The following is a 26,951-nucleotide window of genomic DNA, read 5'->3' as shown; positions in this document are numbered from 1 at the left end:
ACGCACACCAGGTAGGTATATATATATAGATATATATATATCTTCATTTATTTTAATATTTAAACCCACTAAAAGTTGTGAATACAACTTCTGAATGAAAGGCACAGGAAAATCAGACAATGCTGATATAATACTCAAATGAAAAATTACAGTACAAAAGCGGACAGTTAATTACGCACATACAAATCCCTCCAGCTCGAGAGTCCTCCAGACAAGGGAAACAGAAATATACCTGACACAACAAAGGGGGATTCAAAACCAGCAATCCTAGTCGTTAGCCAAATTACTCTTTATTGCTTTTCCAAACTGACAAGGTTCATGTTGACTCCCCGGGTTTTGCAGAAGGCCAAAAAGCAGCTACTGTGCTTTCCAGTTACTCGTGGATGGAGTGGCTCATACTTATTTGATTACTGGCCTGCCTACTAACTGTGCTACACAACACTCCATTGGGCGTTTCGCATCTGCTTCACGACATCAAGACAGATGACAGTATACAAAACAAATGGGACCAGAAAAGGGATTTGTGAGGTGCTTTGAGTAAGATCTCTCATAATCCATTACCGAATGAGCCTATATTGTGATTACGCTTTAATTTATTGGTCCACTGAGTGTAAAATCATTCCAAATGTACTAATTTGCTGAAGACGAAAAAAAAAAAAAAAAAAAACATAGCTGAAACACTTGGAGTTGGATGACTCAAAGTGATGCAGAGTGTTGACGACATCCTCTTTCAATATGCAAGAGAAAATTCTGGGCTGCGAATTTTTTCAAAGTGCAGGTCATAAGTTGGTTTCGGACAAAACAAAGGAGCCCTGTTCATTGAGGGAATCCTCATTCCTATTTCTAACATGCACTTGCTAGACCTTACTGCACTCACCACCAGTGGGGCAAGCTTGACAATGGGATTCATTCATCTATTACAGCCAATTAAAGAGAATCTGGCACTAAGGGCCACTGCTATGCAGCTTTGTAGAGCTTCCCTGCCATCACTTCATGTTGCCCTTTTTCTTTAGCCAAGATCTTTAAACCTTGTTGAAGAAAAACATACCTAGGCCTATCCAATTATTTTACCTAATATCATTTATCAATCAACAAACAAAATTAGCAAAGGAGAGGGGGAGATGTGACTGTGCAGGGATATAGTGAAGCCAATCTTAAACTTGGTGATCCCTAGATTTGTTTTTTTTTTTTTTTTCCTTAAAGAAATCAGGATGGGTGTCCCACCAATTCCTATGAGATTGTGAGGATAATCAAGTTCCTTTGGACAGCTCTAGTGGGGAATAACTGGAGGGAAAGGCGCTGTCACTCTTTACTGTTGGGGGTTCTTAACATTATATATTGCCTCTTTGGTATATGCACATCTGCATCAACGGACTGCCAATGTCCAATTATCCCCTCCTCTTCCTTTTTCTATGTACAGCAGCCTAGTTCTTTTTTTCTAGTTCCTATAAAAAGGAAAAAAAAAACAATATGAGAAAAAAAACTGATTGCCACAGTGCAGAGATCTGGAAATGGAGTGATTGATTGGAGTAGCAGGAAATAAGACCTATATGGCTGTCAAGGGTTTTCTTTTTCTCCTGCATGGAAACCAACCCCGCACCCCCGAGCCCCCTGCCTCTCTCTGCTTTCCCTGCAGCCATGCGACTGAAAAGAAGCCACAGCGCAGCAAAAAATGTAAACGCGCCAATCTGCTTAAATTCAGCCCTCAAAAACAAGTGGAACAGGAGATCCTAGGGGCAAAATGAAACAGGTGTTAAGATTCAGTGTTATCAAACACAACATAGTTCTGATGGAGACAGGGCATTTGTCTACAGAATGAGCAGGTGAATGGATGTGGTCAGGGCTGCTGCCGCTGCTGTTGTTGTTGCTGCTGCTGTCTGGACGCCCTGGGTTGCATTGGCCTAGGTCCAGTGGAGAATGTTTTCACCAAAGCCCTTTGACCTTTCCCCCCAGGATGGCTGGCCCACCCTGGGAGAGGAGAGATTACTCCTACTCCCTCTCTATCCTAGTCCTAACCGAAACCTCTTAGCTCCACCCTCCTCTTTTCCACAAAAGCAAAGTCAGATAAAAAGCTAGAGCTTTAAACTGCTTTGAAGTTCAATTCCTACACTCCAGATGAAAGACCCATCCTACCCCGCTGTTCCAAAGTCAAGAGGGGGCGAACGACATCACGTACAAGAACCAGGATCTCAGAGTTCAAAGGTCAGAGTACAGGATCTGCTCCCTCGGTGCGTCAGGCTAACGCCAACTCCATTCATTACCTGGCCGTAGCGGAGGAGGAAGCCGCAGCTAGCTGTGTGAGGTACTCGCGCAGTTCCTTGGCCGCCTGGAAGCGACCGTAGCGTTTTTTGGGGTTGGTGCATTCGTCCAACAGGGCCTCAAGCTGTCCGTCTTTGGCTATATGGGCGGGGGGGTCGTGGAGGAGGCCCCCGGTGGTGCCCCGCCATGTAGCGTAGCGCGAAAGCAGGTTCTGACACACGGCATAGTAGTTGTGGTCCACAGTGACCCTGGAGCACAGAGACTCCTTGGAGAAAGACAGGCAGGCCTCCTTGTCGCACTCCTCAAAACGGCTCTCATACCACACATCGTAGCTTTCAGGCTTGTCTGCAGGGGGACAAAAAGAGAGAGAGAGACAGGGACTGTTAGATGAGCAAGCCGCTGTAAAAACACTTTGATCATAAAAAATAATTAGTCAATAATTTTCATAGAGTCCAAGAGCTACAACGCTCATTTGAAATGTATGAAAGTATTCATTGGGCCGTAAGTGTGATGTTTCTTTCTTACAACCTTCACCAGATGAATGCATAATGAAATCAGGATGTTTCAGTCTTGTGACCTTTGTCTGATGAAAGTCAAACAGGCAAAATGTCATGATTTTAATACAGTGCAATATGAATGATTTTTTCCCCCTCCCATATATATTTTTTTTTGTTGTTGCAACTCTTCCCTTCCAGGTTGAATTTTTAATTCTAGATACCATCTCTTCTTAGGGCTCATTTTTTCACCAGGCTGATAATTACAATTCTGGAACAATTGAGGACATTCAGGGAAAATTTCAAGCCCAACTGATTTCAACTGAATACAACATACTCTTTGATCAAATCTGATTGTAGATATACCATCGAGAAAAAACAAGCATCCTTTCATACATTTGTGTGAATTCTTAACCATCTGGGAAATCATCCTTGATAGGCAAGACCTCACTTGTGTCCTCTACTAGAGTAGGGGACAGTGAAATAAACTCAACCAGACCAGACAGGACCAGCATGCCATTCATACTCTCACAGGATATAACGGAGATTTCTTTTTGGATGCACACAGCCAGTCAAACAACTCATCTACTGTTTCATTCAACAAAAAAGAACCACTTTCCCAATTTATTGCTCCAATCAATGTCCTTCTCCGCCTCATTTCACTTTTCTTTTTTTTTCCTCTTTAGAGATTTCTGCTGGGGAGAAAGAGAGCCCGAGAAATAACCTGGAATGATGAGAAAGCCATTGGTTCTTGCATTAAAAAGCAGATCAATAACATTGGAGGGGGGGCAGGGAGGCGTGGGGGGGGGGCCCCAGAGGATGCAGACACATAATCAGCGTATCAGCGTTCTAATGCACTCCTCTCCTGGCCCGTCAGAACAACTCAATCAAACTCCCAGCACTGCCCTGTTAGCAAGGGGCCCCTGTGGCCCCCCCAAAGAGGAGGGGCCCATCCACTGCAATCACTGCGGGTGATGAAGATGGATCTGCCTGTATGCATGCAACGTGCGCGCACACTCTCACACACACCCGAGCAAGTACACACAGACGTACGCACACATGCGCATCAAGGTGAGGGGAAGGCAATTAATGTTTCAGAGGTGGCCATGCATCACACCTCAGCAGTGATTGACAGCTGGCATCAGGAGAGCGTCCCATTCTTGCTCACTCACTCACACTCACAGCGGGCAGCCATAACGACTAAAAAGAATAGGATGGGAGGCGATGGTTCACTCTCAAGGACAAAGATGAGTGCAGCAAAAAAAAAAAAAAAAAAAAAAAAAATTACTTTGAGATTCAACTAAAGGCAAAAGGAAAGCTATGGTCTATCTATTTACTTGCACCTCAATCCCCTTCGTTCCACCCTTACTCCAGGCCTGAGTATAACAAAGCTAGAACATTTCCAAAGCAAACTGAATCATTTCCAATTCAAATGAGGCCAAGAGCAGTGGACGAGGTAGGCCAGCCAGCCTCTTTTCTGTCTCCCACGTATCCAATATACCTTCCATGTTAAGGAGCTCAGGTCTGTCTTATACGCATTCTCCTCACTTCTCTGCCTTCCCAGGGCCATTCTGAGAAGGGACATTGGGCCTGAAATGCTTGTTAGCGTGGCCTTACTTGTGGCATTCAAAAGTACGAGCTCTGTTTTAACGATGCGCAAGTGTCTTAGAGTGTATTATGGAATGTGAACGAGGGGTGTGTGTGTGCGTGTGCATGTGTGGAAGTCGGCAAGAGACGACGTTGAGAGAGAGGGAGCGAGCGAAAGAGAATGAGGAAGCGTGAGCGAAGTGTGTGTTACATTATACAGCATGTGTTTCCAAAAACCACTGGGGGTGAAACCATCCTCGAGCGCTATAAACTCAATGAAGGGGAATGACTTCTCTCGCACCATTGGATTACGCAAACACAGCACACGACACAACTCGAACAAGGGTGTGTGTTTTATCTTGCCGACCTGCCGCATCAATATGGATGCTGGAATGAAGAGGGTGGAACTGCGCGTGGCTTTCCGCGTGTTTGATTTGCAAATCAATGGCTCTCGCTTTAGACTGATGAGATTCGTACCATGCTTTAACTCGCCTTCAATCTCAGCTCTAATTGTCTGGATTGAATTCTTTGTGAACACGGAGGCTTTGGAAGGTTTCCGTGCCAGTTTCACCCACTGCAGTCCGACACATGCCCATGACCTTGTAATACTCATTACCATCGTCATCCCTCTGCTTCCTGCGGTGGCCTGGCACTTGACACATGCACGCACACACACAAACACACACACACACAGACACACACACACGTAGAGAAGTGCATAAACATTCTTGGGGCTTAAACTCTGAATGGCCACGGTAAGCAGCTTGAGTTGTCAAGCTCTAAATGTGTCGGCCGTACAAAGAGAGTCTCAACCTCACTGGATCGTGCTCGAGGACTAGAAAGGGCTACTGTGACAGGGCGGAAAATTGCGGCTATTGGCAATGACGCGCATACACACACTTGTGAGCAAGCAGGCGCGCGCAAACGCACACAGACACACGCTGGTGGTACGAACACATGGGAAATAAAATAAACAGCGAGGGGGGAAAAAACTCTATGGGCAATGTTGGCATACTTGAAGTCACAGGCACTGACAGGAACCCACAAAGTCGGTGGCATACACAGAAATGAACACACTAATGTACTCGCACACATGCACGCACACACACACACGTGCATGCACCTACACAAACTGACATGTTGGGCATCCATTTGCGGCTCTCTGGTGTCAGACCTTGTAATTTGGCCAACCAACACTTTATCTCCGGATGAATTTGTCACAATATGTGCCCCCCCCCCCCCCCCCCCCCCCCCCACAAACACACACACACACACACACACAATAGCTCATATCTGTCAGAGGGCACAATGGCGGAACCTCAACACCTAGCGACACAACAGTTTATCACTTTAATAGGATTTCTGCAGGAAGGGACACATCTAAGAGTCTGGCTGGGCGGTCCTCCCTCTCTCTGAAGTAGCCCCAGGAAAGAGGACTGAGGGCTAGGAAACTGCCGCGGCCGCTGCATGATGTACAGCTCACCTTCTCCTCGTTATGAGGTTTATTCTGAGAGAAAGAAGGAAAAAAAAAAAAAAGAAATCTGGGGCAGCGGAGATGGCTCGTTATCCGGAAAGATGTGCGCTTTGATGGCAACATGCATGTCAGAGGCAGGAGGAGTATTGCAGGAGAACATTCTCAGAAGAGAGACAATGAATCAACCGAATGCAGATTGTCAACAACAGTCCCTCCCTTGAGACCTTTCCCTGACCTCACCCGCTGCCTCGTGGGCTACAGTTCTGACACAAAATGCAGTATTATTTGGAGAATCCGAGGTGCCACATCAGAGAGACGTCCCTATCTCGCAAGCGTAATGCCAACGACAGCTCCGCAATCCATGTGTGAAATAGTCTCAAGTACTAATGTATGCTGTCCTCTAAGACTAAGCAGCAGTAGCTCTTGTTTTTGTAGCTCCAGACGTGGCGACAGTGATGATGGGAAGCCTGCCTGTGCTAAGGTGTGATACACAAGTACACTCAAGTATACAGCCAGGCACATGCACTGGGGGTGTGAATCCTTGGCTAAAAATCAATTCCGTTAAATTAATTCAATTCTATTCACGAGTTTGTGGTTTGATTTAAGAATGATATTTCTTATGGAAGAATTCATTTATTTCATTCAATAGTTTTAACCATTTTTTTAAATCTATCAAAAACATGTGCAATAATGTGTTTTGCAAAATGTGCAAGATTATCCTTTTTCTTTGAAAAAATGTAGATCACTGCAGTTATGCATTAATGATATGCATTAACTATAAAATTTATCTTTTTTTTTTTTTTGCGCAAATTACGCATTTTCCATTTAAAGTTTTTTCTGAATTCTTATTTCATGATTTGGGCACAATTTGTCATCCAAAATGTCTAATCATGTGGTGGACAAATAAAATTTCAATAATTTAGAAAGAAAATATTCAAAATTTAATGAATATCGATGAATTGGTAACATAAAATTGTGCTATTATTTTATTATTATTTTTTTTTTAATCAAAGAAAGTGCTTCAGTGCTTCTGACACTGTAAAAAGTGTCAGAGGCTGATAGTCTTTCAATAAGCCAGGGTTAAAATAAGTTACCTAAATAGCCCGATGCTTCACAGCTGTTTTGATGCGACTGACTGATGTGACTGAAATTAGATGATTCTGTCTGTATTTTCTGCATTGTGGAAAACATAGTGCCCAAAATGCAGTGAATGCCCTGTTATACCTCCAGGCATGTTTGCAAACAAAGAGGAAATGGTAGGGCAACTGAGGGTTTATAGACAATTCTGAGTCTTAAACATGAATAAACACCTAAAACACACAGTATATGTGTTTAGGTGATGACACTCACTCTGCTTGATCAGCCTCTTGTCTGCCACGAGAACGTTCTCGGCGTCGACGACGATGACCTTGCCATCGCGTGGGCCCACGGCGAAGTTGTCGAAGCTGACGTCAAGCAGGTAGAGGGCAAACTCAAAGTCGTTGTTGGTCAGCTGCTCGGCGATGTCCATAAGCTGACGCGCCAGGTCCACCCTCTTCTCCCACGGTGCGTTGTAAAAGCTCCATAGCTCCTCGCCCACATAGTTGACAGCCACCATGCGCCCGCACGCTCCCAGGTACTTGGCGAACGGCCAGCCTTCGTCAGACGGAAAGCTCTGGAAAGGAGGAGACAGGGAAAGAGGAGAACAGGGAACAAAGAGAGTTTAAGAAGAAAGAAATAAAGTAGTCGTGCTGTGTAGTGCAGAGTCAGTCAAGAAAAAAAAAGTGCCCCGTTGGCTTTGAAAAGAGGAGGCTACCACATGAACTGAGAGAACCCTCTGACTGTCAGAAACTATTTGTTTAACTTGCACAGAAATCAGTTTCACAACACAGAGGGATAAGAAAAAGGAAAATGCCCACACACCAAACGCAAAGTAGTGCCCAGGTAAAGGTTCTTTAGGTGTGTGTGTGTGTGTGTGTGTGTGTGTGTGTGTGTGTGTAAGTGAGTGTGTGTTTGTTTGTGTGCAGCCTTGTGTAGGCCTTATTCACCATTCTAAATACAATAATTGAAAATCTGCCAAAGCGTCACGTGAAAGGCAGCCGGCAGCGGGTATGACAGATTGGATTTAATAAAAGGAAAGGAGTCAGTTTGTGTTATGGCCCTACAGCTATGGGCTGATGTACACTGCTGTACTCGGTGGTTCCAGAGAACTGATAGGAGGTGATTTGTGGTAGCAGCAGTTAGCAGAAAAGCCTAATGTGTTGTGATGTAGCAACGGGGCGATTCAAACTGCTGCAAGATGTTGGCTAACCGAGTTGTTGGAGCAGTTTGGGTGTCCTGACACAAACTGCTGTGTAATACAAGCAAAAACTGATTAATAAAACCGAGGTAAAACTGCTAGCCATACTCTCACACTCTCATCCATTCTGTCAGTATGATTCCCTCAGGTCATAAGAGCTGGTGTTTTCTACCTGGATATCTGCAGGTTACAACAAGGCAGGGAGGCAGACAAACACCAACATGCACACTTGCACATACAAACACCCCCATTATCATCTGCAATCACTCAGAGTCAAGTATGATCGCCTGGACAGGCAAACACACACTCACACCCACACATACAGACAACTCAAATGAGGCGAGTGTGAAGCAGCTGTAGCTGGCGAACTAGCCAGGCCTCTAAGGGACTGGATTCTGTATGTCTCATTACCACTTCCCATAGCTCTTCTTGAGTCTCTAGATGAGGAGCTTCCACTACATCTATCTCTCTCTCTCTCTTCCATTTCATAACCAGGGCAATTACAGATGAGTGTGGACAAATTAATGGAAAATAACAGAATGAAACCCACAACAATTTTTTTTTCTTTCTTATTTTTTTCTTTTTCTTTTTTTTTTTTTTACAATCCACCTGAGTTGCGTTACGAGTGACAAGCTCCCGTCTGTTACAATAAACACTCCTACCATATGCTGACTTAATGATAGCCCACAATCCCTACGTTAGGAATCTCTCCTAGGCTGCCATTTCTGGCAGGCAGCCACTGTACAGAGAGAGAGAGAGCAAGAGAGAGAGAGAGACAGAGAGAAACATGGGCGCTCATGTTTCACAGCAGCCTCCCTAACCCGCACTTCCTGAAACCCAATCACCTTGGAGATATGGCAGAGAAGACACCATGTCACCGCAGGTAAGGTGTGAACAATTGTAACCGTTGCCTCTCACCTTACACTTGCTGTAATTCAATCGTTGACCGCCTTTCAATTTAAGCAGAGAAAGGCCTTTAAATATGTATGGGTGCCCTTGCTCCCTTTAAACTTTAATGAAATACAAATTATTTAAAAACATACATTTTAACCCCCCCCCCCCCCCCACAACACCCCTCCCGGCCATGCAGCTGCTGCACCCCATTGACAGCGGCTGGACTCCTGCCATGCTGGAGCTGTGGTCCTGAAGTGGTGCATGTGATAAAGGAGTGACAGCTCTGTGAATGGATGATTATGCAGCGATTCGCAAGTTCACCGGCGCACCTTTATCCGGAGTCAAGACATCTTTGCCTCGCATACGCCACAATTAATGCACCTCTTAAGCCCCGTATCATACCTGTTGACTAGGTTATAATTTGCTAAGTGTAGGGGAGGCCAAAGCATATGGTGCCCACCTGTGCTGTAAGAGCATGAGGCAACAAGCTGCATGCAATTTTCAGTTGAAGCCGAGGCTGCTGTGCAAGGGGCCACTTCTTGGACACACAACTATGGAAATTTCTTCAAACCAAACAGACAGAGATCTTAATATGACTCACCAGGGACATAATGGTCAACACTTTCTATGGTTTGGATTGAAATAAGGCTATAGTTTGGTTTGTATCACAGAATGGCTTGACAAAATTTACCTGTCAGCTCAGAATTCAATTTCTTTCCTTTTCATAGATTATACCAACAATTCAACACAAAACGCTGAATAGGGCTTTTGCCAATGTTCTGTAATGGTTGTGTTATGTAGCAACAGAATGCCTTTGTCTGCAGCTTGTGGAAGACTTGAATTATTATTATTATTTTTAATCAAAAGCAGTGTTGAATGTTCCATATTATAAATGTGTTCACTGTAATTTCACATGGCCAAAAAAAGGGAAAAAAAATACATGCAAGAACAGTGGTGAAAAAAAAAATAATGGTTCAATGCAGAATTTGCAGAATCATGGTTTTTGGTTTCGGTACAAAAGTGTTACATTCCTGTGACTCACCACACTTCACATTTACAGAGAAAGAGAGAGAGGCTGACATTTAGAACACATCACAGTCTCTTTAAGGATCGTAAATGCAAACCTTAGTCCTATCTTGTGTCCTCATCAGTTTCAAGAAAGAACAACCACCAAGAGAGGAAGACACTGATAACTTACATGGAGGGCAGTCTGGTCAAGCCCATTTCCCTGAGGTGGTCCAATCAATTGTGGGCCAGACACAAGTCTGTCTGGGCAGCACTGCTGGCTTCCAGCAGCCTGTCTTGTCTGTCTGTCTGTCTGTATCTTGGCATGACTCACCACAACCTCCCCTAAGTCTTTAACAAAGTCCTGGCTTTCCTCTTTGACACTTTGATATGCCAAACTTGACAGCAAAGAGGATTGTAAGAGTTTCAGACATGTCTCAAAGATTGAAAGAAAAAAAAAATGCAACAGATACAATGAAAGACAGGGTCATGGTGGGCAGACTGCACTTCCAAATAATGGGACAAGCAGGAGTGAAGACCATCTCAGACTACTGAGATGGGGATTCCCATTTTAGGATTTAGGACTTAGCATCTAAATATCTAAACTGGCTTCCTAATTTCTGAAGTTTATGTAGAAAGATTAGGCTGAAGCTGGATCAGATGGTGGTACATCCCTATTAGGCCCGTTTCCCTCTGACCTGGATTCAAACCTCAGATCGCTTTATGGCGCAGCAAATCTAAGCGGCTCTGTCTTGTTGACAGAAGTTAGCCTGTCCAATTCTACGGCTAAACCTGCTTTGTAAAACACCCCCCTCCTCTCTCCCCCCTCCCCGCGGGGTAGATGGATAGACACAACGAGGAAGAGAGAGAGAGAAAGAAAGAGCACTATGGAGATGGCAAATAGAAGAGACAAACAGAGTGTCTTGCGCTTCTCCGCTCCAGTGGACAGGAGGAATAAACCAGCAAAGACCTGCCTGCTAAACACATCTCTCTCTCTCACTCTCTCTCTCTCTCACTCTCTCTCCCTCTCTTTGTTGTCAGGTTGCAGCCTGAATGGGTGCAAAAGTAGAGCGACGGCAGATGGGGGGATGGCGGATGGGAGGGAGGGGAGGGATGGATGCCCTAAGGCTACTCTCAGACACCGTCAGCGCCTGTTATGAGAATGCCTTCATGTCCGTCCGGCCCTCGTCCGTGGCTCTTAACAGAGATGTTGCTCATTCACCACGCTGACAGGTTCGGTGTGCTGCATCAATTACTAAGGTCTTAACAGCTAAGAGCTAAGTGGATTCTTTTGACTCGGCCAATATTTAAGTTTTATCGCCCACGAGCCCCATGGTGAGAACCACCAGAACGGTGTAGGCAAGCACGTGGAAGTGGGACACCTGAGCTTTTGATTCAAACTCGCCCATTGCAGAGGTTGATAAATACTCCACGTGTCCCACCAATCATTCTCCCTTAGCGCTCTTTAAACGGTTACTCTGCAGAAGTCATTAACGTCCGCAATGAGGCGTTGAGGGGGGCGAAATAAATTGGAAAGTGAGCCTAATATTACATCCAGTGCACTTTATCTCGGAGCAGACTCGGGAGGTATGTGTGTAGGGACTGCACAGGTAGTGAATTTCACCAGCCGTCTTCCAGCGGTGGTGCTGGTATTCAGAAACGCTGAGAATGCAAAACTGGCAATGACACAACCCAGCAGCTTTAACTGCTTTAAAGGTCCTACGACTCCTCACTCTTGTCGACGGTTGAAGGCGGTTCGTCTCCTGCTTAGAAACATCTTAAACATAGGAGACCTGCTGTTAAATGCATCTCTTTATTTACTGTATGCATTTCTACTCCGATTCCTCCTTGCAGCATTTCACAAATAATGAGCATAACTCAGGAGACGATCATAGCAGGGACAGAAAACAGACTCTAAAAACAGAATCTTCTCATTATGAAAAAAGCTTATAGTTAAATCAAGGCCTAAGTCAACATAAATCTAATCTTGAAGATTGTAAGGTGCACTACATAAGCTAAGGCTGGGGGTGTTTGTGCCGTCCTCTCCCCCTCCCTGTTATACTGTAGACACACTGGCGTCCTCTTGGGGAGAGATTGGAGTGGGCTGAAATGAAACAGGGCCACAGACAAATGGGCAGCCTCTGGAGGAGAGGATGAAACGAACGGTGCGAGAGGCACAGGAACACACACCTGCGTCCTGACATCTGCTGACAAAGGCATGCCCTTCTACTGGGCTACTCAGGGGAGGGTGTGGGCGTGTGTGTAAGTGCGTGCGTGTGTGTGTGTGTGTGTTCAAAAGAGGCTCTTTGTGCGTGCATGTGTGCGTGTATGTGTGTGCATGTGTGAAACTGTATCCGAGTGCATGTGAATGAGAACGTGCAACGTGACCAGGGCTGATAACAACCTCTTTTCAGAGGCCGCGTAAACATGAGCTGCTCCCAAGATATCGTCTTGGCTAGCCTGCAAAGAACAGTGGCATATCACACGCGCGCACACACACACACACACACAAACACACACACACAGAGTAGTGTTTATAGCTGCAAAGTTTAAAGGAACCAGTCTGCCTTCATCCCGCAACCACAACCACTTCTCACTCATTACAGACAATGGAAATTAGTACTTTGCCACAAGTGTGTTTCATGTGTGCAGCAAGTGCATCCTTGTTAAAACCCCTGTGAAGGGCGTGGTGAAAATTCTCAGCATTTTCTGCCCTCCTCTGAACCCCTCCGTTTCACGGCAAACGTGTCCAGACAGGACTTGTCGAGAGTCCCAAGATCACATGCTGAAGCTGAGGAAGCGTGGAAGACAGACGCACTTGGTCAGACACAACAACAACAGCAAAAAACCTTTCAACCCCGTCGCTGCAAAACGAACATTACACAGCCTGCTCATCAAAGGAGCTTAGCGTTTAGAAGGAGTCACATCTGCTCCGCTAGGCCCGGGCTGTGAAGCTGGACTCGGAGAAAAAAAAGCACATCCCTTTTTTTGTGAGGCTCTCCTGTTGACCTTGTGTGTCTGGAGGATGTGTGGTGGGCCCCGTCTGGCATTTTGCTGGCCATTTAAGTTTAAAACCCAGTCAGTCAATCCACAGCGAGAGCTCAGCCCCCACAGGGGAGCCGGCGCTAACTCTGCAGCCTGGCACACATGGTGCTACCCCTTTCTTGTGTCTCTCTTTCTCTATTACCCTGCTGCTGTCTCTCCTTCTAACCCCTGCTTTTCCCCTGTCTCTCTCTCTCTCTCTCTCTCTCTCCCTCCCTCGCTCGCTTTCTTCTACCCCCAAACCCACAAAACAGGGCAGTGGGGCTCTCTGTTCCAGACATAGAGCCAGGAAATGCCTAGTCAGAGCACCAAGCTGAGGAGACTCTGTGTGTGTGTGTGTGTGTGTGTAAAAAGGAGAACCAAGGGTAGTGAGAGACAGAGACTGTGAAGTGTATGTATCTGAATTTAGAATAGGCCCTGCCTCTTTCTGTACAAGATATGTGGTTCAAAGAGTGCAAAGTCACAGTGTGTGTAACTGGCTGCAGGCTTGGGAAGCAGGAAAATATTTCAATGTAGAGGACTGAGACTAAAAAAGAGTGGTGTGTGTGTGTGTGTGAGTGTGTGAGTGTGTGTGTAAAGCAATAGAGAGACAAACAAAGACAGCAAAAAGCAGGAGGGCAAAAAAAAAAAAAAAACAGAAGACAGAGCTCAAAAGAGGAATCATGGCCGAGGGAGCAGGCAGTGAGAATGAGTAAGACGGTGTAGGCTTGTGCGGCAGAAGAAGAAAGAGTGCGCGTGTGATTCAGTGGGCTCTGCCAAGTGGTGATGGAAATGGGTTAGTGAGGTCGCAAGTTGTGCAGGCCTCTGCTCCGTGGAGAGGGAATGGGAGCAGGATGAGAAATGAGAGCGCGCGATGGTGCAGCTCAGGGTTGCTGGTATACACCCTGCCACTCGCTGATAGCTGAAACCCCCGCCGACCTGAATCTAAGCCACAGTGCGCAGAGCCACCTTATAAATCCCCTCTGCTGGAACAGGAGGGATGTATTAAGTCATCGGCAGCGGTGTTGACTCAGTCTAGGTGGTACTGCCGCCCGCACGGCTGGGGAGGAACCCAAGTGAAACTTGGCCTTGGACCTGAGGGTTGTGGGTTTGAGGCCTACATCAAGGGTTGTTTATTTCAGGACGGGCGCCAAATACACCAGTGGAACTATGCTAAGGCAGCATGCTGGCGTGGTGTGTCGGGGAGCTGACCGTGTGCTGCGGAAGAGGTTGAGCAAAAACAAAACTACCCGACAAGGATCAATTTGTGCTAAAAAAAGAATTTCAGGACCAAGAAGAAAAGATGCCTGAGAGCAGTCCCCTTAGTAAATCAATGTTATATTCACTCACTGAATAGAGCTCTTTAATAACTGTCTCTAATAATGAGGGTTTGAACACTGGCCACCAGTGCAGGAGAGGCTGGAGTATGCTACGGTGCATCCCTGCCCACCATATTTTCTCTGACAGGAGCTAGGTGCCGAACACTTTAATGCAGTAGTCAATTATATGACTGCAGGCTAGCCGATGCGATAAGAGGCATGTTCTTATTCTAACATTAGGCCCCAGGCTCTCCAGAGAAGGAGAGCATAGTAAAGAGCCACTTGTTACCGGCCCATATTGGTTGCGGCCATGTAAAGGGGCCCAGGGAGAGTTATGAATGGGCTCAGCCTCTCCAGTGTAGCAGAAACTGGGTCTTGAGGAGCGGGGCATGAGGCAGGCTGGGGGGTGTGCTGTAACAGTAGGAAGCTGGGGCATGGAGGAAACTAAAAAAAGGGGTGGGTGGGTCGTGGAGGGGGGGGGGCGGCATTCAGCTACAGGCATTTACCTAACCAAACACAGCTGTCATGTGTGTGTGTGTGTGTGTGTGTATCTGTCTATGTGTGTTTGGAGAAAGAGAGAGACTGGGAGAAAGAGAGAAAGGATTATGGTAACACGAGCAGTCTGGCTCATTCAAATGGGGGGGAAAACACCACATAGGCTCTGGCTTGTGCAACACACACACATGCACACACGGTTCACTCCCCTCCTCCTCTTCTCCCCTTTCCACCAGGGCCTCCATCCAGGGAGGGCAGCCAAAAGAGGGGAGTTGGGCCCAGATAACTCCCTGTCTTATCCTAACAGGATTCAGTCTGTACACAAAGGCCTATAAGAATAATGAAAGGGGGTTTGGGAGCACTTGAGACAGGGTTAAGCGGCGTACACAAGCCCCCCTCTTATGTGCTAAGAGCATCACAATCCCCCAGACCCAAAAACAAAAGGTACTAATCACTGCCTAGCAACTTAAATACTATTTACCGGTGGACCTCGGCCACTGAGCTCGCCCCGGAGACAGAGGGATCTTGCTTAAGCCTGGACAGCGTGCAGTGTCTGAGATTAAACGGAAACAAATAAAACAAAACTCAAACAAAACAGACTTTGGTCTTTTTCCTGCAAAGAGGCATGGCCGAGAAAGCTGGACAATAAGATTTATACTGTTTACTTTGGATTGGTTTCACAAAGTGGATGAGCATCATATTAGATTATGCCTAGCCTCATTAAATCAACAGCGTGGCAAGGAGGCGTCCCCCTCCTTTTAAAAAATGCAAACAAGCAGTGAGTGTGTTTGCTCAAAGCGCTGTGAATGTTTACTTTCACATTTGCGTTAAAATGCGTCTGTCAAAAACCTTGGGAGGAATATGAGATCGGGTCATCACCCTAATCTCCCTGTTCCTCTCTGTTCATGTCTCATCGCAGATTTCATGTCAGTGTCAGACTTTTGTGCTTTTGGAAAACAGACAGCATCGCGTGAGAGCCTCACATCTCCTGAAGGCCATGTCTTGGAGTCAGGAAAGGCTAGGGTGCTGAATGGGGCAGTGGAACTGCAGAAGGTGTGGTGGGACGGTAAACGAAAGGGAGAAAGGGGTGTCCGGGAGAGCACAGATTTGAGTCTGCAGGAGATGAGAGTACCCTTGACTGAGTTAACCCCACAGGCCTGTCACATCTTATTCTCAGCTTCACTGAGCAAGACAGGGCTGAGGACCAAAAAGGGGTGCTAGCACAGTCACATGCTCCTGGTGAGCTCACCCGAGCTTAATGATTTGGAATCGAGGGCTAGGGGTAAATCGCACTAATTTAAGGCTGGTCCAGACAGAGTCTATCAAACACGACCATCAGTTGATGAATCAGTGAGTCATCGAGCTGGAGCAGAGAAGCCATGTCTGGCAAAGGCCATTTCAAATAGTTCAATTTGCAAAATATGTGAAAAACAACATTACTCACTTTTAATGAGAACCAAGTAATTGCCATAACAACGTATTTCTGCATGTAATTTAAGTGGTTGTGCAAGGAACAACTTATAATATATGCATAATATGCACAGTAAAAACTAAGAAAGAAAGAAAACTAAGGAAAGCAAAAATACAAAAAGCATATACAAAATAATTAATTTTTTCTAAGCCAATATTTCAACAAAAAAAAAAGCAAAAAACAAAACAGTGGTTAAGGTAAGGCGAGAGGGGAAAAAAAGATGTGGTTGCATAAGGGACTTCTCATTTCATGAGGATTTTCTTGTTTGACTGTCGTCATTTTGTCTTCCAAAAATATTTATCCCCCAAAGCCAAATTGTCTACCACGTGACAGAGAGGTGGGTTTGGGGGTGGGGGTGTGTGTGCTTGTATTCCACAGAGCGCACACAGAAAACGCATTGTTGGCCAAACCCGAAACACACGGCAGATTGTTTTCCTACTGACAAAGAGGGTCTGGTTTCTCATACTGAAACAGGGCCGATTTACTGCCTGTGGCTTCAAAAGACTGGAAACAGAAGCCATTCTAGAGAGGGAGAGAGAGAGAGAGAGGGAGAGAGAGAGAGAGAGAGTGCCGGAGAGTGAAAGCAGCTCGCCAAGCAGACAACAGCAATGTTATTCGCATTATTCAGCTGAATAAAGCCAGAGGAGAGAGGCAGAGAAAAGCCCGAAAAACCACACCACTAGCGACCAATAACAGTAGGAAAACATCGCGTCTAAATATAGCACACTTGAATTATAGAGTAAGTGATTCTTGCCTCTCCAACTTGATTAAGAGTTGTGAAACTATATCCTGGCATACTGAAGTACGTGTCTAGGCCAAACAATGGGCAGCGTGATAAACAGTACAGTGGAGATCAGATTTCATCAAATGACTGTTCATAAAACTTGGTATACATTCTTTGGTCTTTTCGTCAGATTCAGTCCCCATACGCTGACTTGTAGCAAGAAAGAAGTGAAACCAGGGTGTTGTACTATAGCACATCCTCTGTTCAGTCTCCATAGACACCATTAATTCTTTATGGTCTACTGCTGCCTAACCTTGTGCATAGGGTCTCTAAGTCTCTCAGCAAATTTTGTCCTCATCTTATGAGTTCAGTGATGCTGAGGAACAGTCAAGGCACTAAAGATCTGGTCCTATTTAAGTTGTCTGGCACATTACTTTGTGCATTAATCATCCCCTGCAATCCATGTCCACTGCCTTTCACCCCTTTCCTGGTGCTGGTGAGTTTTCAGAGGCCAAGGTGCTCGCTTATGCCCACAGGTCAGAAGTTCAGCCCTGGATCAACAATTTATGAGTCCCTGTAAACATGCAGTGGCAACTCAGTACAATGAGCGAAGAGAGTTGTGCAAGGACTGTGTGCATGGTGCGTTTGCGTGTGTGTGTGATGTGATGTGTGCACTTCACCGAGCCTCTGAACTGGCATAATGGCATTAAAACGCTGATGGAATTATCTGGCCAGAGTCGGTCGAGCGTACACAGGGGAACGGGCGAAAACAGGGGAGGATGACACAGACAGAGAAGCAACAAAAGGAGAGAGGAAGAGGAAAAGGAGAACGGGGGGGTAGGGCGAGCGACCACACAAGGCTAATCAGATTTTATAGATCGACCAGAGTTAAGGGCTGATCTTGCCTTTTGTCCCCCGAAAGGCCTGGAGGTGTCCGGCCCTGCGTAGGGGGGGCTGGAGGTCAGTGCAAGTTATTGAATGTCTACACAGACCGTAACCATTGTTGTTCTGACCCCTCACAAGACATGGTCAATGCCATATTGAAATTACAATTGATTGGCTGCTTGTAAATCAGCGAGGGAAAAGGATGGTGATGGTGCTTCTATGATACACGGTACAGTACATCTGCCTTGACATGGAGGATGACAGAATAGGGCTGGGCGATAATATCCTGACCTGATGTCAAAGGAAGACAATCAGCCTATGTGAGAGAACATTTTAAGAAGCGTTCATTTTGATTTTGGCAGCTTTTACGTTCTGGTAACTGAAAAAGATTTTCAACACAAGAGAACAAAATATATATATAACTGGCACCTACACCTTCAGGAACTAATGAAATGTAACTGAATGAACACTAGAGTACATATCATTTTTAAATTACACTACTTGCATCAATAATACAATATTTGTTTTTTGTTTACAGTCTGTTTTTATCTTGCACTGCCTAGATAATGTTCCTATATAACTACTGCATTTATATGGAATTTAACTGACACCCCTGAATTAAGTCACTGTATTTCACGTGTATCATGCAATTTTCAATTTTGTTGCTTCAACAACTTGTTTTTTTGTATCAATACCGTTATGCTAAAAGTGATAACAATAAGAAGTCACAACTAAAAAACACTGTTAGGCTAATATTTTAGAATAAATAATTTACAATAAACAATACTGGTGATAATAACACTGAGCAGCACTGTAAGAGATTCCCTCAAGTGCAGTCAACCACAAATGATCAGGAACCAATGACCAGAGAGGCGTTAAAAATAAAAACAACTCAGACCATTTACAGATGCACCCCTGAATTATTCAAAACTGCCCTACATATAGTGTTAAATATGCAATACTGCCGCAAGCCAAAATCCCTCATCTTTTGGGAGGCCACAGCACTTAAACCTTTCTCCATACTGAGCAGGGGAATATTTGGAATCTAGATCAGGGAGGTTTAGTCTCATTGTAGGCTTAGACTTTAGGGAGGGTCTAGTGCTCGTCTCAGATCTGTGGCAGCGGAGGGAAAATGAGGATTCTCACCCTGTAATTTGGTGGGGGCTTGGCTGGCCAACACCCTAGCCTGCTTTACACTGATGCTCCTATTCTCCTCAAGGCTCTTTATTTACCAAGGGCAATCGAAGCACCATGCCTCATCACACAATCTTAGCTCCACAGATAGACTGATGCATAGCTCTTCATCAAAATGAGGTATTTTCTTGAACCATTTGTTTAGTTGAACACTGATTCATTAGGAAAACAACAATAGCAATGACAATGGCATCATGCGCATGTTGCTATGAACATTATAAAATGGGAAAAAACATTAAAAAGGTCACAGTACCTGTAATACAAGTGGCTCTGGGTTGAATGCTAAGGTCATAAGCAGCTGCATCCTCTCTGTGTCCTTGAGGTTCTTGAGCAGGAAGCTGCCTGAGTCTTTGGTCTCAGCGTACCTGCGGACCACACGGTCCAGCAGCCTCTGAGAAGGGCAGTGCACCAGATCTGACCAGCCCTCCACCACCTCTGGAGTGAGCAGACGAACATCCCCGTTGAGCCGGGCAAATTCTGTCTTGTACATGGCCTGAATGAGGTCACAGCGTGGCCTGCCTGTGGCCCGCTTGCAGATTTTCTGGTCTATGTCAGCCAGTTCCTGGTTGGAGCCTAGTCGTTTCAGCACCACCCGACGGGTGCCCTCCCTGGGCTCTCCATACTGAGCAAAGTAAACATTCTTGACATTGAAGACATCTAGGAATCGGAGACGACCCCAGGTCTCAAAGGACACCTGGCCATTCATGAACTTGCGGCACCAGCTGGTGCCAAAACAGGCGGGACACTTATTGAGGTTGATGAAGCGTCTGTCAGTGAGCTCATTCTTCTGGAAGGAGGCAAACAGGTTGTGGGTGTTCATCAGAAGGATGACAAACAAGCCCACCACCAATAGGAGCTTCAGACAGCGGTAGAGGCGGCCAAGTTTGAGAGGCAGGAAGCGGAGCATGTTGGGGCAGGATGGGGAGGGGACGGGGGATCTTGAGGGACTGGGGAGAGGAAGGGCACCGGGATGTTCGTCAGGGGCTAACCTCAATGCCTCTCCGTCATGGTGTACTGGTGTATCTTCTAAAGTGGCAGGCAGGGACGAGGTTGGCACAGCTGCCCCGTGCCAAGCTCAGGCAGAGGCCAGTGAGTCATGTTGTCCCTTCTTGGTGTGTGTGTGAAACCTTCAACAAGCAGGCCTGAAATCAAGCAAAGAAACAGGGAAACGCATTACATCAGGGCCAAAAAGGCATTTTTTTCATTTACAACTGTTCTAACACTGAATGTAGCCCTTTTGGTCATGGATAACAAGTGAAAAAGGCTAATTTAATTTCTCCACTGCTGGGCCTGGAACTTGAACCCCCAAGTACCGGCATGCAATACCTCCTATAAAACAAAGAAGCACTTTTCTGTGGCATATGAAATTGTTTCACAAATTGGAATTGCTTGGGTCATTTGAGAGAATTCATTACTTTTTGAGCAGAAACGAGATGGCCCACAGCCAATGCAATAAACCTGCCCTGCCCGTTTGTGCTCTTTCTCTTTGGGAAATCGCTTCTTACAAACCAGATTTTTAAAAAATGATCGAAAGGGAGGAAGGTGTCACTGATCAAATTAAGAGGCAATGTACAACTTCCTCTCTTAGTATAAATAAAGTGGTCTGGACTCTGGAGATGATTCCTCTGAGGACCTCACTCTGCAGCTGGAAGAATATCCATCGCTTTGCCCCCTGATGCACCGCGAAATAACAAGCGCTCTGCATACTACAACAGTAACACAGTGCTCACAAATCTAGTCATATTCGTTCTCTCTTCAAACAGAAGAACCACTCCACATTGTGAAGAGACTCAGGCTGCGTGTAGTTTAACCTTTGATCAGAGTTGCCCTGCTTGGTTTTAATCAAGCTTTGAAGTTGTCTCTTTGAAAATGGCTGGTGTCACTAAAATAATGTCAAGGGTTGAAAGAAAGAAAGAAATGAAAACAAAAAAACAGTGAGAACTCCTCCCCAGGCATGGTGTGAATGCATCTGTTCGGCAGGTTGATGTCAGCTGTGAGTGGAATGGAAAGAAATAAGCACGGGGTAAAGAACGTCTGGGCTCGCTGTATCAGCACAGAGCAATGCTCTCTGAAAACCTCATAGCCCCCGACAGTCTACCCCTGATATAGCCATGTTAGACCCCTGATCAGCTACTTAGCAATGAGTCTTTAGAAGTCGCTTTGCGAAAGAGACAATGGCTCTGACCATGCAAATTGGCCATCCTCAATTAGAGCTCATTAGGACATGCCTATTAGGATAGCTGACTTGAGAGGGCATGGCTAACAAGCAGACACACTGGTGTGATTAGTGTGCGTGTCGATGGGTTCCCTGCATTTTACGTTCAGATCGAAGTGGCTGAGATCGGGGAAGGCACGGGGCCGGAGCCAGCCATGAGAACAGTGACTGTGAGAGATGTGCAGCTGTGGAGTGTGACAAGGGGCAAGATAAGAAGCTGAATACACTAGGTCTTGCCTTGCACCTCTGTGTGAAATACGCCCAGTAAAATCAGGCGAGCATTACTCATGTAAAATACAGTGTGGGGAAGCTATAGCAAAATGTGTTGATAAAAAAATAAAAAGCAAACAAAAAACACTTTACTCCCTACCTTCTGCAAAAAACTAATTGTTCAACAGCAGGCCAAGGATTTCCTTTTTGCAAATATGATGGAGGTTAGGAGACCAACTGTGAGTTACTTACTCGCTTTAAAAAGCAATCAATTATTTCTCTTGGGAAATAATTGATTCAGTATTAAAGATATGGCTACATCTTGCATTTTCTTTCCTTCTTTTGTCAAGCTCCAATTTTTCTTCCTGAAAACAGACCATTACGCTTTAAAGGTTATGTTATGTGGTAAAATTTCCCACATGAAGGGACATTTCCCACAGCAAAACAAACAGTAACTGCTGAATGTAGTCTAATTTTGGAATCATCAATAGGATTCCTTTTTTATTTTACAGTGCATGTTTAAAATACTCAGAATATCTCAGAAACACAAGGGTAAAACTAATCTATTATAGACTGGCAGTTCATCTATAAAGCATTTCAGCAAAATAATTCAGCGAATAAACAATCCAGGTAAAATCACTTTGACAAATACCTCCAGTCAAGGATGTGGACAATGACCAAACAACAATGTCCACCCCCCCCACTTGAATTAAAAGAGCTAAAAAGAGAGCTAACATGGCAATTTAAGACCTGCATTCACATTCAGTAGGAAGGAAGGGGAACTGAATGACATTGGCAAAAATCAAGCAAGTCAGTGTTACGAGGAGAAAAAAAAAAAAAAAAAAAAACCCTGATTAGAATCAAAAAGCATGTCTGCCTGATTGCTTGGGTGAACAACTGAACAACCCCGACACTATATGATCTCCATTCAAGCGCGATTTAACATCTGACACGGGCAGCAACGGCAAAGATCTGGCAGCGCGGACCTAGAGTAGGGGGGCAGAGATGTGCTTCAGGTAGGACTGGGCAGTGGGGCTAAGAGGTACGGCCATAACCTCGGGCAGCCTGGGAAGATACTCAAAATCAAGTTTTGATCCCTAAGGGCAGGCAATGGAGAGTCAGGGCAAGCTGAAACAAGCCCTAAACCAGGCCCTTAAGAGTAATGAGATACACTGGCCGCCGGCTAACACTAGGAGCACAGAGTTTCTTCCTCTTCTCAAGAGAAAGTATGAGATCTCAGTTACCTGTGGAGAATACCTGGATTACATGAATAATGTTACTGACTTATTGGGGTGACTAGATAATCTACATAAGGCAATTCCCCTCTGTTACTGGGAGAAATTTGTTGTGTTGAAATGCTTAAAATGTCAATAATGAAGTATGTCAAACTGCCACTGATTGGCTATACCTGACAAAGAATTACCTGAAAAGACCAATATGGTTGTTATGTTGTTCAGCATATCTCTAGCTGGTAAAATAATTAACAGCTACAAGATTTGCTGTATGTAAGTATTACAGGCTGCTGCAATATGCCCGACAGCACTATGGAGGTGTCTAAAGCGTTTAGCTCTACTGAAAAGATGCAATGGTAATTTACAACAAGATATTTTTTCCAGTTGGCAAATTTTAATGATGTAGGTGAATTTTACACCTACATGACTAGTTTACTCTCTTGTTTTGCATTGGTCTAAGTCACTCTCTAGACTTGGAATAATCCTGTGGGAAGATTGCCCTTTCATTTTTACTGGTGAGGGTAAAGTTCACTTTCAGCCCTAAATGAAAGCCATATGCAGCTGATTCTAACACAGATGTAACCCATCCTAATAGAAGGCCAGTGAAATTTAAAGCAGTGTTTTCTTTTGGACAAACCTCATTGTGCCCACAAAAACTTGTGTTTTAAATTAGCCTCCCTTGCCTCCCCACACCACGGAACCTCTGCTCCTTCTGCATTCAGAGAGATGGAGAGACAGAGGGATGCATAATACCAAGGGAAAAACCCTGTTTAGAATGAGAACCAAATTACCTCTCATCATACCGAGCCACTGCCAAAAGTGGGGTACGGAAGTTTTTCAGCATACTCACTCTACAAAGTATGGCGCAGAGCGCTTCGACAGAGAGGCAAAGAAAAGAGGGCAAATCAAAGGATGCCTGACTCCTCATGCATGGGAGATGAGTCTCGCATTCAAAATGTTCCAAGTTTGGCAGATGTTAAGAGCCGCAAAACGGCTCATTACTGGGACAGAACAGGCGCGAGATAAAGCAATAGGCCCCATGTTGGCTTAAAACAGAATGACAAAGGTCAAGACAAAAGAAGATGACATCGTAATATCCTAACATTTCAACTTTTATAAACCTCAGGAAAATCATCCGGATAAGAAAGTGGGGTTGAAAAGGAAATTTCCCTCTTGAATAACCTTTTCCACAGCTCATTGTGTAAAACTGTGGTTTCAGATAATGGTGTATGAGTGCTAGGCTACTCTCGAGCTAAACCATTTCCTTCACGGCACCTGAGGCTAAACTTCATTATGATATAATGAAGTCAAGCCAGACGTGCACATGGTTGATTAATTTCACTGGTAATGCAAAAGAGAGTGCGAAGAGAAAGTAAAGTAGGGAACGGGACTGAAATACAGTGCAAGACTTAGCAAAATGGAAAGGGAAGGACAGAGGAAGAAAGGCAGAGCATCAGAGAGAAAGAAATAAAGACAGACCATGCCAATCAGGGTAAATCCACAGGACAGCGGGATGAGAGGGGAACTTAACAGATATAGCCTGTGAAATGTGAACGGTGAGAGATCGCTTGAAAGCAAAGCAACTGTTCTCTGTCTGAATGGACGCACACATATCAGCACATATACACATCAGCGCATCAACCCTGGAGACCGGTGGCATTACCAGCAAGCCTCACTGAAAGCCAGGGAAAAGCCAGCCTTCCGACCCACCCCCTTCCCCCTTGTGCAGCTCCAGCCGGAGAGAGGAACTACTGTTGCCAAGGTTATCGACTGAGGGAGTCAATAATGTTTGATCACAAAAACATTCATCCACAGCCGGATTGCCTCAGTACAGCAAACACGCATACAGTGATGGATAGATACAAATGACAGGAACATTCACATGCCTAATGGAAAATTGAGTCCTCAGAATATAAGCACCAATTAGCAGCATCCTCGCACGCACATCAGTCCATTTATCTCTGGCCCAAACCAAACGCTAGAGGTTTTAATGAGAATATCAATGGTATTTATTTGGCACCGAACTGCCGCAGTCTTTAGAGGGACACACTTGAACTTGCAAGACCTCCTGTGGATTCTTCCGTTGATAATATTTTTGTGTTGTTTCGTTTAAACACTCGCAGATCCTAATGAGCCAGCTTTAACACACACAGCTTTTGAAAGGGTATTATGCATTTACATCAAATGCTAGTACTGTTGCAATCAAAATGTCATCTAAGGGAGAATACACCTAAAGTGATTAAACAAGCTGTCAAAGAAGCTTCATTGTACAGAAATTATAATCCCAGTAAAGGATTAAAAGAAAATAGAATTGACTACCTACATGAACCTACGGCTATGTTTACTGCATGATTCCAGGTCAGCTAGTGTGGCTCCATTTGTCACAGCTGTACAGCAAGTTGCCTGATCTCAGAATGATTGAGAATGAGGTTTAAAAAAAAAAAAAAAAAAAAACCTACAAAATTGTACTGCTCCTGTGGGAGCTTTTAGTCTACCATTACGAGATTCTCCCCCACAGAGTGCTAGGAAACAACATTCAAATCAGCCACCACCAGAACTTTGTAAGCACATCAGTCTATTTTCATAGTTCCCTTGCCGGCCAACCTTGCAGAAAAAAACTGCAGCAGTAGTCTCCTGTTACAGAGAAATTAATTTTAAGTAGCCCATTCTATTCATTACACTCTATGGTCAAATGCCTTAGGTTTCATAATAAGCTTTTCTGGACCAAACAACTGCTGTTGTAGTAATTCACTCTTTTTTTCCCTTGGAAGAAAAAAAAAATAACAGCAAGGCCAGGTTATTTAAAAGAGTGTGCAATCATTGCACTGTGGAAATCTCACAGTCATATCATTCTGGCTATTATTGTGAATTACACTTTTCAGTTTCAAAGCCTGATCTTTACTGTGTGCTGGGCAAACGACTCACCCACCATGCTGTTTGCCTCGGTCAACAATGGAGACAAACGGGTGAGTTACTACCAAGCAAATCAATTAAAATTAAGTTGGTCAAGTGTTAACCTGTTGATCTGCTTTTCTTCTACAAGTTGGAAACTACGTGGAAGGCAACAAGAGCATTTTGTTTTTTTAGTGATGGTTATTCTTGCACTCAATAATCTGAGATAATTTGAATCTTCATTATGATGCAATTCAATGCCGGTCTCACACCAGTGCTGTGAGTGGCCTATAACTTGATACAGGTTGCTGCATCCATTTAGGGAAAGGAATAAATATGGTCAAGGGAGAGCACACTGTGCACACAACCTATATGCATGCAGACAGCAGCCTACTGTATAGTTGCGTTTTTCTTCTCCTGTTAATTAAGCATAAAATTGCACGCCTTATCTGCTCTTATTGTTAACGAAACAACTAAGGGGTGAAAAGCAGATGTAAGGTGAGCTCTTACATATATTAAACAATCCTTTTCGCGATGCCGAGTAAGTTTACCGTAACAGCGCTGTCAATCTCCAAAACTGATTTTAACAGTGACACTGATGGCATCCTTATACTCACTGCCACTGTTTGCAGATAGAGGCATTTGGAAAGACCATGTGGGTTTTTTTTCTCTCTCTTTTTTTTTTCATTTAGCCAAGACAAGGCTTGAGAATAAGCCCAGTGACGCGTAACAGTCCACGCATGCACATTCATAGAAGATAACGGTTAGTTCAAAGGAAGTTGGCATCACAAACAGAAAAACAACAACTGTCAAACAGACCTGGACCACTTTTTTCCCCCACTCCGGCTCGGCAGTAGTGAAATGTCTAACGCTCAGTTGACATCTTTCTTCAAAGTTGCGGCTACTTACTAAGCGGGCGATGGACACTTTGAACCGCAAGCGACCACATCTAAAAAAAAAAAAAAAAAAAAAGGTATAGCTTATTGAAAGCACGACGAAGAGCTCGATCAAGCAAACTCACACGGGCTCCCCATTTCCAGCTCCGAGGTATCTAGCCAGCTAGCCTGCTAGCTGCTGAAATAAACAGTTGTGATGTAGGGTCTTAACTCTTCGTATACCGGATCTTTCCCAATGGACGACGCGGTCCTTTTCACAGCGGACAAGCCCGTCTATATTGTGCATTAATATCCATATCTGTCCGCTTATCATGAGTCCCTTTGTGGTCACAGAAATGCCCCTTTTTTCTTCTCCCGGGCTGCAGCTCACTCCTCTTCAATACCACAATGGGTTCTGTTTCGACTA

The 26,951-nt window shown here is 44.8% G+C and overlaps 1 protein-coding gene across 7 annotated transcripts; it reads right to left on the bottom strand.

Moving 5' to 3' along the window:
• Positions 1-1,126: 1,126 nt before the first annotated feature.
• On the bottom strand, positions 1,127-26,951 carry dipk2ab (divergent protein kinase domain 2Ab). 7 transcript variants are annotated; one of them, XM_030079432.1, is made up of 5 exons: positions 26,757-26,951; positions 26,469-26,598; positions 19,354-20,242; positions 7,165-7,468; positions 1,127-2,604 (listed from the first exon to the last, which is right to left on the bottom strand). In XM_030079432.1, the coding sequence occupies exons 3-5, from the start codon at positions 20,005-20,007 to the stop codon at positions 2,258-2,260; spliced, it is 1,305 nt and encodes a 434-aa protein (XP_029935292.1). In that variant the 5' UTR covers positions 20,008-20,242; positions 26,469-26,598; positions 26,757-26,951; the 3' UTR covers positions 1,127-2,257. The 7 variants fall into 7 exon arrangements, with proteins under 7 accessions (XP_029935292.1, XP_029935293.1, XP_029935289.1 ...); XM_030079433.1 differs by having other exon boundaries at positions 26,768-26,951; XM_030079429.1 differs by having other exon boundaries at positions 26,469-26,951.

The sequence above is a fragment of the Myripristis murdjan genome, chromosome 20, assembly GCF_902150065.1.
Source record: "Myripristis murdjan chromosome 20, fMyrMur1.1, whole genome shotgun sequence".
NCBI classification, from domain to species: Eukaryota; Metazoa; Chordata; class Actinopteri; order Holocentriformes; family Holocentridae; genus Myripristis; species Myripristis murdjan.
The sequence above is the reverse complement of the archived record's forward strand: the minus strand, read 5'-3'. Positions and strand labels throughout refer to the sequence as shown.

What these genes read in the sequence shown, in the direction of transcription:
- dipk2ab (XM_030079429.1), bottom strand. Translation starts at nt 20,007, where the DNA reads ATGCTCCGCTTCCTGCCTCTCAAACTTGGCCGCCTCTACCGCTGTCTG. An exon ending in CAGAGCCACTTGTATTACAG is followed by an intron (nt 7,469 to 19,353) that starts GTACTGTGACCT and finishes CCTCCTTTCCAG; the next exon opens with AGCTTTCCGTCTGACGAAGG. An exon ending in CAAGAGGCTGATCAAGCAGA is followed by an intron (nt 2,605 to 7,164) that starts GTGAGTGTCATC and finishes GTCCCCCTGCAG; the next exon opens with ACAAGCCTGAAAGCTACGAT.